A 12,860-nucleotide genomic window follows, 5' to 3' on the forward strand; every position below is an offset into this window, starting at 1 on the left:
ATTTTCTTTTTACATGATTTTTTTTTAAGAATTCTATGACTTAACTCATTGATAGGCTTGATTTTATATAGGATACAAAAGTTTTAAATTGTGTTTTGTTGGATTTTATTTGGTTTCATCTGCACTTTTTCATCCTTAAATTAGTTTGAATTAATCAATTTACTTACTAGTGCAAGTTGATAAGTTTTAATCAATGGTGGAAAAAATAAAACAAAAACAAAATGAGGGTTGATGTTTTATTAGCCAATTGTTATATCTTTGACATAGTGAATAACTCATTTTGGTATTGTTTTCAAATTTTCAGCCTTGCGTTTTGCCCATCCAAATCCTTTGAAACAAGTTAGTGTGTGTGTATATATATATATATAAAAGTTTAATGATTAAGTTTCTGGTTATCTTTTGTCTCTTAATCCCATCCTTATTAGGTGATTGTGTGGTTCAAGTTGGCTAAATCTTCAAGTCCAATTTTTGGGTACATTGTTTTTATTTTCCTTTATTAATCTTACACTTTTTGTTTATTTTTTAATTCTTTATTCTAACCTTTATTTTTTCTGTAATTTGGGGTTAATTGAAATTTATTAAATTAGTTTGTTTAAATATTCACACACAAAATCCCGCCTCATTAGTTTTAATTTTCACTCTATTTTGATATTCTTTAGAATTTGAGGTTCAAACTTTCTTGATGTTTTTACTTGGACAAAATGGTGATTAAAATTCTTATCAGATACCGTTTAGCATGGGTTCAAACAGTGTTATCTCATCTCCTATCTCTAGTATTTTAAAAAACGTTCTTGATGTTAATATATTTTTTCAGTATAGTTATTTGATACATTATATATACATATTCTTATGGTATTTTTTCTTATGTTATAAATTTCTGCATAATGAAAATTTCGTCTGGTAATTAAGTTTGTGACTTCAAGGATTTTATATGTACCTGTAATTTTATAGCCCGCTTGCATATGTACCATAATCTAAGCTAACAAGATAGTTAAAATTACAGTGAGTTTGCCACATAAACTTTGATAGTATTAATATTTCAATATTATATGTATTCCTTTGCTTTTCTATGCTGCTATTCCTCTTGAAAATAGACAATCATGTTTATAAATCTAGAGTTTAGATTGACTGGTTGGTTGTTAAATCTGTATTTTAGGAATTCTGGCAAGAACTTTTCATTCTTGCAAACATTTTTTAAGGTTTAATTATAAAATTGGCCTCAAATAATACTATTTTTCTCACTTAAGTACCTAAGTTTTTTTAATTAAAAGTGACACTTGAACTATCAAATATGTCTCATTTTACCTCAAAATTGAATGGAATCTATTAAGAATATGACACATGGGACTTTCTTATTGACTGATATTGTGTTTGGGGGTAAAATGAGATGAATTAATAGTTTAAGTACCACTTTTGACAAAAAAAAAAAACTGTAAGTACCTAAGTGAGAAAAATAATATAGTTGAAGGGCCTATTTTGCATTTAAGCTTTTTTTATTTAGACTGTTATTAACGGTATAGTTTGAGGGTCGCAAACACATGCCTTTGAAGTACTTCATCCATGTTTATTCCACCATACTCATAGGTTTGTGTATATATATATATATTTTATGGAATAAAATTTTCATCATAAAAACTAAACCTAACGAAAACTATTATCATCTTTTTTATGGAATTAGATAGGTCGTCCAGACGTTGTTGCGTGCATTATGATCATTGTTTCATAAAATAGAATAAGTTTTTACCTGATTATGACCAATCATTTTTTTCTGGTTTTAGACCTGACGATATATCATGTAATCGTTTCATTTAAAAGAGCATGCAAATCCTGTTCATTTTAGTTCATAATGTAAACATATAAGTAATAATTAATATTGAGATAAGTGACCAGAGTATCTATGCTAAAGCTGGAAACTGGTTAGGTTGAAGTAGGTTAAATTAAAATGCTGAAATGCTTTAAGAAGAACAAGGAAAGAAAGAACTTAATGCACATGGGAGATCATTAAAGTTGATAAAACTAGCATATAAATATGTGTTAATTACTATATACTATTTCACTTTTTGACATTCAGCAACTGACACATATTGCCTCTACTGATATCATGCATATCTTACATTGTTATCTTGCACTTGGACTATGGTAAAATCAAGTAATTACATATTACTAAGAAAATTTTGCTGACATTTGTTTTCAGGTCTTTCGGGACAAAATGCAAGGTCAAAGCAGCGGCTCCAATTCTTTCCCTTCCGGAAACTTTTACTCCAATGGTCATCTTAGATCTGGTCATCGTAATGTGGTTCCAGATGCTTTAGTTCATGACAGAGACGGACATACTTCCATGAGATGGATTGGTCAACCCAACTCTAGTCTTGATACCCAAAATCATGCTGGCTTTAGTCAATTCTTGGGTGATGACTTTGGGTTTTCTCCTCTAGGTGATCAAGTTGGCATGAACCAAAGGTCTGTGCCAACCATTAACCCTTTTCTAGAAAATAATAGCGGCATCGCCGGTAATGGTCATAACAGTAGTGAAAATGGTTCGATCGGCTCATCGTTATTTCCAAGGCGAGAGGCTGGTTCTGGTCTTCTACAACAACAACGTAACTTAGACCTGAATGCTGTGGTACATGAAGGAAGAAGATTCGATGCAGGTCAGGGTAATGGACCATACTTATCATTAGACCTTTTTAGAGCTGGAGCAAGAACAACGGCAGGAGATCATGATCGCATTCAGACCTTCGGCGGTTCTTCTTCTAACCCAGCCATGACTTACTCAGGAATAGCGAGATATATTCTAGAAGAAAATAGAATCAGAGATGGCCTTCCAGCCAATGGTCAAACAAGGCTTTTATGCAAAAGAAAGGCGCTTGAATATGCTACTGGTGGTAGTTCAAGCTCCGCACGGCAAGCTGCCAATTCTCACCAACCAGGGACTAATATTGGCCAACATAATGTTAGAAACTACTTGAGTGCAGTTAATTCCTTCAATAGTGGTCATTCAAGACATGGGGCTGCTTTGCCGATACCCTCTAACTTCTATCAAGTTTCAACAGAAGTTAGGCAAGCTGACAACTTTGGAAGAAATACTCGTTTGAGAAGGACTGCAAGTCAACCGGTTCCCACATCAGCAAACTTGCAGGCGTGGAACTCAATCAATTCTAATGCACAACCTACAAGTCAATGCCCCGTTACCCTTACAAGCTTAGCACCAGTGCCAGTTCTAGCAAATCCAGCCATGCAGCTGCAGACTATGCAAGTCTCCAACTCGTTGCAAGCTCCGCTACCTTCTCGATATTGGAACGGGACAACCATGTCAAGGGTTGGTCCTTCCATCTCTCGTTATCAGACCTTATTGCGACAGGAAAACAACTTAAGAAACAATAGAAGGAATATGATGATTTCTTTGGCGAACATGCAAGCAAACCTCAACTTGGCCAATGAGAACTCAAACTTCATTGGAAACGTTGCCTCCTCTTCCAGGATCCAATCCGGCCCTGGCATGCATCTACCGTATTCATCCATAAGGTCCCCTCATCCAAATATGGTTGAACAATACAGACAAAGATTGCAACATATTTCCAATCCATCAGACCCCTGGAGGCAGGGGAATAACAATCCGATACATTCTGGTGCTTCCCTAGTTGTTCAAGACATGGACGTTTCAGTGAGAGATGGCAATCCTAGGCGTGCTCAGCTTCCTCTGAGGTTGGTACCAAGAGCTGAGGGACAAGCTGGTCATAATTATAGGCTATCATTGACAGAACAATCTCAAACTGCTGCTCAAAGAAGTAGGCCGATATCTGAGGTATGTTGTTCCATAAGCTAATGTGTTTTGCAGAAGTGTATTGTCTTACTAGCTGCAACTAAACTACGTGCCTTTTCCATAACAGGTTCGCAATGCCTTGGGACATGTACGTAGGCATGGTGGCTTACGACCTGAGGTAAGACTAAAGTATTATTTATTTTATAAAGTTTTAGTTAGATAGCAGTGGTTGTTCATATATATTGTAACATATTTGTTTCTCTAGTTTCAATACAAAGGAAATTGCTGCTATATCAATTTTTATCTTTGGGTATCCACAAACATGGCATGTGTGTTAGGATGTAATGGTAATCGGTTGTTCAATGTTTTTTTTTTTTTATGGCATACCTGAGGTGCCTGTTATTCTTGAGCAGATGCGCCTTGATGTTGATACTATGTCTAATGAGGTAACTTTAATCCAATGGATATTATTTCAAATTTTATAAAATGTTAGCAAACTGCTCGGGATGAAGCTCCTGTTTGTTTATTTTCTAGGAACTACAGAATCTGGAGGAGCAAATTGGGAACTTTGGCACTGGGCTAAGCGAGGAAGCTATTCTGGGGAATCTGAGAAGGCAAAAATATCAGTCCATAACAATGGGACCCCCAGCAGAAACTGAACCCTGCTGTATTTGTCAGGTATGTATGTGAATGTGATCCCTCATTTCTTGTTATTTCCATGAATAAGACATGTTTTGATTATTGAAAATAATTTCCATCTCTCTATGCTTGAAAACGATTTACAGGAGGATTATGCTAATGGCGAAGAGCTTGGTAAGCTGGACTGTGGTCATGACTTTCACTTCAGTTGCATTAAGCAATGGCTGGTGCAGAAGAATTCATGCCCCATATGCAAAAAGACAGCTTTGGCTATTTGAAATCAGGATCCTCATCCTCATGCCTCCTAATATTTGAATAAAAAAAAAACCATAAGCTGTTGAATTTTTGGACCTGCCGGTCACCTAGTATTTTGATACACATTTTGTTATTTTACTTTTCCTTCCATTTCGGAGACTTTCATGTTGGCAAACAATGAATCATTCTACTTAGGAAACTATGATCGGAGGTCCAGTGCATTCAAATTGGGACATTTTTTTAACTGCTCATATTCCAAATTTCTAAAACTTTAGAGTTCTATGGTTTCCCTCTTCAGCTATTAAGAAGTGTTTTACCTTTGAATCTTTATCACCATCTAGAATGTTAGTATTTTACTTCTTTTTATTATTCAATATTTAAATTGAAGTTGGAGATTGTATCATCTTATAACTAGCCTGTTCACAAATTAAAAGGAAAAATACATCAAAGTATTTTGGGGTGGGTTTGTTTCCTAAAAAATAATGTTTGCATTTTTATATGCTTTTTTCGTTGGTAACTAGAAAATGGCATTGACTTGCTAGTCAAGGAGACTAAACTCTCCTTTAAAATAAACAATTAACTTCTTCTTTTGAAAACCACCCTTATAACTAAATTAATTCTTATATAAAATTAAGTCAAATATTATTTTATTAAAAACAATTTTTAATTTTTAATTTTTAAAATATTAACCTCTAATATTATAATTTTTAAATATTATTCTAATTACATATTAATATATAATAATTTATTAATAGAATTTACTATTATAATAAAATTGTTAAAACTATCATTTTATTTTAATAATAATTATAGTTTCGATGTGTGGTCACAGTCTTTTCTTTTAGTCAATAAAATCACCCTTCACTTTTCTAAATTTAAATTAAGTTTTAATTAGACATCGGTTATTTTTAATGTACATAGCTTATTATTAAGCTTATATAAAACATAACTTATTATAAAATATTATTTTATTATAAAATATTTTTATAAATATTGTGTTTATTTTATTAAAACAATTTTTAAAAGAATGATTTTAGGAAAATTGTTAAAAAAATATTTTAGGCAAAAATACCAAAAGAAATCAACTATTCTAGAAAATAAATCAATTTCCAAAAAATTATTTTCAATTAAAAACACTATATATATTAAAGAAATCTATTTTTAAAAAAGATTAGTACAAACAAAATACAAATACATGTCCAAGTAGAAGAATCAAAACCCCCCACATGGTGAGACTCGAATACCTAGAAACATAGTTGCACAATTATGTGTATAGGTTTTCAAGTCGCATCATATGCGGCTATCATGGGTAGGTTTTAGTTTAGTTTGTTGGCTTTAATCTAGATTATACGCGAAGAACAAGGGAACCTATACTCACTCTCCATATCTTCCTAACCTCATAGGTGAATCGTGTTAGAAAATATGAACATCACATATATAATAAGAGTAATTACATATTATTATTTATTATCATAAAAGATTAGCTGAAATTAAAAGTGATCTAATTTGGTTAAGGTTTATTGGGGTTTAGTTATTAAATAAAGTATGGGTCAAATATGTGTAGATACTCTAGTAACTAACTTCTAATTGATGATGGGCTGATTAGAAATTAAGTTTAATGTGCAAAAATTACATAATTTTTCTAACATCCCATCTTCAGAAAAGAGAGAGTGACATCTAAATTACTTGTGTGCTAATTTGGAAGATCAAAACAACAAGATCAAAGATTCCAAGAAATCAATGGATTTAGGTATGCTTCCGCATTTAATTTTACTCTTGATGATTTGACATGACAGATCTTGACTTATTAAGTTTTGTATAAGAGTTTTACGGTTCTAGCAAGACGCATTCGAGCATTGTCATGTTAAATCATTGAGAACGAATTGATTCTGTATTACTTTTAGATTGATTCATTTTTGAAATTTTATGAATTTGTTATTTTGATTTTCGATTATATGTATTGATGTTTGGGATTCATATTGAAGTTTTTTATATTTTAATTATTATATTAAAATTTGGGGTTTATGAAACTTACAAATTAATATCAATTATACAACTTTGGATTTTCCACCGCCAAAATTATTATGTATATGCATGTTTGCCGAGTGATATGCATACTTATTTCAATGTTTGGTTTTTTTGTTCTCCTGAAGAAGTTAATCTTGATCTGTGATGATTTTCGGTTATAGTTCTTTCAATCTTGATTGGTTTGGTTGAATTTATTTATTCATGGAAACAGAAGAAAGAAGATGGAAACTTAGAGTCAGGGGTTCTTTCTTTTCGAGTTTTCGGGTACAAGTGGTTTGACTTTAGAGTCAGGGGTTTTGGAAAATGAGGTATTGGGACCTCGTTTTTATAAATCGAGCCTATAAATATTTTTATTAAATATTTACGGAGTTGTTATATAGGTGAATTAAATTTTTTTCTAAAAATTTTATTGAATTGATGGTCAATTAAGGTATAAGAACTAAATCGTAAAATCTATAAAAGTTAATCACTATTGATTTTTATTAGTTAAAATACTTATTTAATAAACATAAGGGTCTAAGTGGAAATTAGACCACTTTTAAGGGCGGTTTGTGCCTATTTAAAATTATATATGTTAAATTTATATTTTCATGATTAATAATATATGTTAAAATGAAATAAAATACAAACATTATCATCATTTTACATTTCTTCACCGTTTCATCAACAAGAACAGAGAAAAGGCGGCCATTTTTAAAGCTTGAGATTCGGCCAAACCCTTCATGTACGTGTATTTAAGGTCGGTTTTTAATATTTTTATATTTTTAAGATTGTTGTAGCTTAATCTAGCTAGTTCGGGTAATAAATCATAAAAATGTTAAAGTTTTAAAATGTTGTCATTGATGGTTTTTGATGTTTTTATTGTTAAATGGCTTAGTTGTAAGCTTTAAATTGATTAACGACTAATTTGTAAAATGAAATTTATTAGTTTTGAGGTTCTGAGACTAAAATGAAAACATTTCAAAATTGAGATGAAATTTTGTAATTATTGAATTTAGAGGGCTTTAAAGGGATGAAATTGAATTGGCTTGTACAACGAAGCTTGAATTTGAAATATATAGATATTTTGGCTTTAGAGACTAAATTGACTAAAATGTTAAACTCTAGGAACTTTTGTAAAATGAACATTTAAATGTCTTAATCATAAAATTGATTATTATAAGTTAATTGGAATTGATAAATTGTAATGAATTATTATAGATCGGGATTTAAATCAATCGGAAGTTAATCGAGGAATAGGAGAAATTGCATATTAGTCCTTACACCTCGTGGTTGTTGTTTTCCCAAGTAAGTTCATATGGAACTTACTTTAATTTTCTTATTATGCTTGAATTGTGTGTTTATATATATAATTGTAAATTTAATGACTTTTGGTATCAAGTGGATTAAATTGTAAAATATGAAATACTTCATAAATATGAAAAGATACATGACAATGAATGTATGTGGTTGGATAGCATGTATATGATGATGTTGTCGGTTAGAAATAATATGGAATAGGTAAAAGAACCTGTATGAATTCAATAAACGGTTTAGATACTAATGGAAAGTCATTAGGGTTCTAAAAGAAAAAAAAAATGGGAATTGTGAATAGAGATTTATTTGATGCTCTTAAAAGCTTAAGTGAGCAGCATGGAATTATTATTTAGCAACCTGTGATCGCAGAGATACAACTTAAGTTGTGGATTCTTGACAACTTGAGTGAGCAACATCGAGTCATTATTTAACGATGGCTGAGATTCAACAAGTGTTGCGGATTCTTGATAGCTTGAGTGAACAACACCGCATTATACCTTATCGATAGCTGAGATCCAACACATTTTGTGGATTCTCAATAGCTTGAGTGAGCAACATCGAATAAAGTTCACTTAAGTAAATCAACTCTACAAATTGTGGAAGCAAAGTAATTTCAATTATCCAAAGTTAAATTACTGTAGTTCTCGGGATGAAAACGTTACTTAAATGGAAATGAAATGATTGGAAGTATTGAACATGAATTTAATTATAATGTTACAAAAATTAGTATGAGTTGAACATGAGTTCCATTGATATGTTTACATGGGTGAAGTCAGAAAATTTTTTAGGGGCAAAATTAAATTGTAATTTTTACGAAAGTAAAAATACAATTTCACCATTTGAATAGCCTATATTTTTATAATTTTTAAAGGATTAAATCAAAATTTTATCATTTTTAAGGGGCCAATGTGCAATTTTACCTTTACTAATTTAAAATTTTAAAAAATTTAAAGGGCCTAAATGAAAAATTTTCCATTCCTTGCCAACCCCTCGAGATACACCCTTGTGTTTATATGTCGAACAAGGTTGAATGGTATAATGTAAAGTAGTTTAATTATATGCATGCGATTCAAGTGAATGGATTGATTCGAATGAAATGTTTTGTTATATGGTAATATGAAATATTTTACTAATGATGTTTTCCTTTCTAAGTCTTATAATGAGGCTTATGAAATCATTGAAAGGATTGCCAGCAACAATTATCAATGGCCAACCAATCGAGCAGCGTCAGGAAGACGAGTTGCTGGAATACATGAAGTAGACGCTCTCACTTCACTTGTATCTCAGGTATCATCAATATCCTCAATGCTTAAAAATTTTACCACTAATGGGTTTAATAGTTTTGCAGCTCAGCCACCGAATCAATTTGAAAATCTAGCCTGTGTCTATTGTGGGGAAGGACATCTATTCGAATAATGTCCATTGAACCCAGAATCTGTGTATTACATGGGTAACCAGAACCAAAACTGAGGAAGGCAAGGACTACAATCCAATTCTTATAACACATCGTGGTGAAACCACTCTAATTTCTCCTGGAGTAACCAAGGGGCTGGACCCAGTAACATATATGTCCAACCTAGACTGACCCAACCACCTATTTTTACCCAACAAGTTCAGAAACAAACTCAAACTGAACCATCCAATGGCTTAGAAAACTTGTTCAAGCCATACATAGCCAAGAATGATGCATTAATCTAAAGCCAAACAGTTACATTGAAAAATCTGAAAAACCAAATGGGCCAGCTTGTAACTAAACTCAGAAACCGACCACAAGGAGCTTTACCTAGTGATATGGAGGATCCAAGGAATTTTAGGAATGAGCATTCTAAAGCATTGACATTGAGGAGTGGAAAGACATTAGATCATAATATCGTCAAAGTTGAAAAAGAGTCAGCTGATGCTCAAGACTTAGAGGAAGTTCAACCAAGTGTTGAAATTTCAGGTTCACCGGAACCTGAATCTGTAAAATCTGATAAGGTAACTTCTAAACCAGTTAATTCTGATAAACTAACAACTTGGTTAGATGCAAAATTACCACAGAAGATGAATCAATCGATTCCAGTAAAGAATCCTCCACCACCCTACCCTCAAAGACTTTAGAAGCAGAAGCAGGAAGTTTAGTTCAAGAAGTTCCTAGATGTACTCAAGCAACTTCATATCAACATTCCGTTGGTTGAAGCACTTGAATAAATGTCGAACTACGTCAGATTCATGAAGGATATCCTATCAAAAAAATGAAGACTTGGAAAATTTGATACAGTAGCCCTAACAAAGGAATGCAGTGCATATCTTTAAGATAAACCACCCTTCAAAGTTGAAGGATCTTAGATGTTTTACCATACCTTGCAGCATTGGAGCAACATATTGTGGTAAGGCACTATGTGATTTAGGTACGAGTATCAACTTGATGCCAATGTCAATATTTAGGAAGTTGAGGATAGGTGAAGTTAGACCTACTACGGTTACACTTCAATTAGCAAATTGACCCTTAGCACATCTAGAAGGAAAAATCGAGGATGTATTGGTACGTGTATATAAATTTATTTTTCCCACTAACTTTGTTGTTCTAGACTTTGAAGCAGATAATGAAGTGCCAATCATCTTAGGAGGGCATTTCCTAGCAACTAGAAAGACTCTTATTGATGTGCAGAAAGGTGAGCTTACTATGTGTGTTCAGGACAATCAGGTAACATTTAATGTTTTTAAGTCTATGCGATTTCTTAACACAATTGATGATTGTTCTGTAGTTTCCGATTTAAAGGAATTAATCATGGAAAAGGAACTCAACTATTTTTAGGACCCATTAAAACAAAATTTGACATCAGATCCTCCAAGTGATGAAGTGGAGGATGAATAATTAGCTTTGCTAGAGGCTAATCAAAGGGGATTTAATCCACAATCCCACTTTGAATCTTTAGAGTTAGAGAATAGGGATTATGCCTAACCCAAACCGTCAATCGATGAGCCACCTAAATTAGAACTGAAGGTACTTCCCTCGCATTTAAAATATGTTTATTTAGGTAACACTTCTACTTTGCCTGTGATTGTTTCAGAGGAATTAACCGTTGAGCAAGAAGAGAAACTCATCCTAGTATTGAAACAATTCAAGAAGGCTATCGGATGGACCATAACCGATATTCATAGTATTAGACCGTCTGAATGCATGCACAAGATCATCCTAAAAGATGGTGAGAAAGGGACAATTGATGGACAACAAAGACTAAACCCCATCATGAAGGACGTGGTAAAGAAATCATCAAGTGGTTAGATGTGGGTATAATTTACCCCATCTCAAATAGTTCATAGGTAATTCTGGTCCAGTGTGTGCCAAAGAAAGAAGGTATTACAGTCGTTATCAACGAGAATAACAACTTGATATCGACTAGAATGGTTACGGGATGAAGAATTTGCATCGATTACCAGAAGCTGAACAAGGCGACTAGGAAAGATCACTTTCCTTTTCACCTGCTCGTACAGTACATTTGCATTTAGACACATGCCATTTGGTTTATGTAATGCACCTGCTACATTTCAAATATGTATGATGTCTATTTTTATTCACATGATTAAGAAATACTTGGAAGTCTTTATGGATGATTTTTCAGTATTCAGAGATACATATGATGACTTCCTAGCCTATCTAGCCAAGGTATTAAGGCGATGCAAGGAAACAAACCTCGTACTCAACTGGGAAAACTGTCATTTTATGGTACGAAAAGGTATTGTTCTAAGGCATCGGATAATAAGACATGGAACTGAGGTAGATAAAGCAAAGGTAGACATTATTGAGAAACTCCCACCTCCTACATCTATAAAAAGTGTTAGGAGCTTTTTGGGCCACGTCGATTTCTATCGAAGATTTATCAAGGACTTCTCCAAAATTTCTAAACCCTTATTCAAATTATTGGAGAAAGACACGACGTTCAAATTTGATGAGGAGTTCCTAAGAGCTTTCAAAGATTTGAAGAGTCGGTCAGTTTCGGCATCCATAATCATCACACCAGACTGGAATTTTCCATTTGAATTGATGTGTGACACAAGTGACTTTACGATAGGAGTTGTCATGAGCCAGCGAAGGAACAAAGTTTTTCTCCCATCTACTATGCAAGTCAGACTCTGACGGGAGCTTAGTTGAATTATACGATAACAAAGAAAAAGTTACTTGCTATTGTGTCTTCTTTTGACATGTTTTGATCTTATCTTGTAGGTACCAAAGTGACTGTCTATACGGACTATTCAACAATTAAGTATTTACTTGTCAAGAAAGACGCTAAGTCAAGACTGATCCGATGGGTACTTCTACTTCAAGAGCTCGATCTAGAAATTCAAGATTGAAAGACAGTAGAAAATCAAGTAGCAGACCACTTGTCCAGATTGGAACCGCAAGAAGGGAATTCTCCACTAATACCAACTCAAGAAACATTTCTAGATGAACACATACTGAAGGTAAATCATGTCCATAATACCCCTTGGTTTACTGATATTGCTAACTATTTAGCTTGTGGTTTGATGCCAATTGATAAGACGTATCATCAAAAGAAAAAGTTTCTTCACGATGTGAAGTACTATTTCTGGGAAGAGCCATACTTGTTTAAAAAGTGTATAGATCAAATGATCAGGAGATGCATGGCAGAAGATGAAGTACATAATATTCTATATCATTGCCACTCAGCTCCGAGTGGGGGACACTTCGGAGGTACACGTACTGCGACCAAGGTATTACAAGCCAAATTCTTTTGGCCAACGCTATTCAAAGATGTGTATGCTTACGTAAAGAGCTGGGATCAATGTCAAAGGGTTGGAAACGTCACCAAAAGAAATGAGATGCCCCGAACAAACATCATTGAGGTAGAATTATTTGATGTTTGAGGTATTGAAT

At 33.2% G+C, this 12,860-nt stretch overlaps 1 protein-coding gene across 1 annotated transcript; it reads left to right on the top strand.

Annotated features, from left to right (window-relative positions):
* Positions 1–2,209: 2,209 nt before the first annotated feature.
* Positions 2,210–4,902, top strand: LOC105803931 (probable E3 ubiquitin-protein ligase HIP1). Its single transcript, XM_012636376.2, has 5 exons — positions 2,210–3,805; positions 3,891–3,941; positions 4,177–4,209; positions 4,298–4,441; positions 4,549–4,902. The coding sequence occupies exons 1-5, from the start codon at positions 2,210–2,212 to the stop codon at positions 4,678–4,680; spliced, it is 1,956 nt and encodes a 651-aa protein (XP_012491830.1). The 3' UTR covers positions 4,681–4,902.
* The last annotated feature ends 7,958 nt before the right edge of the window (positions 4,903–12,860 follow it).

Source organism: Gossypium raimondii, chromosome 11 (genome assembly GCF_025698545.1).
Source record: "Gossypium raimondii isolate GPD5lz chromosome 11, ASM2569854v1, whole genome shotgun sequence".
NCBI classification, from domain to species: Eukaryota; Viridiplantae; Streptophyta; class Magnoliopsida; order Malvales; family Malvaceae; genus Gossypium; species Gossypium raimondii.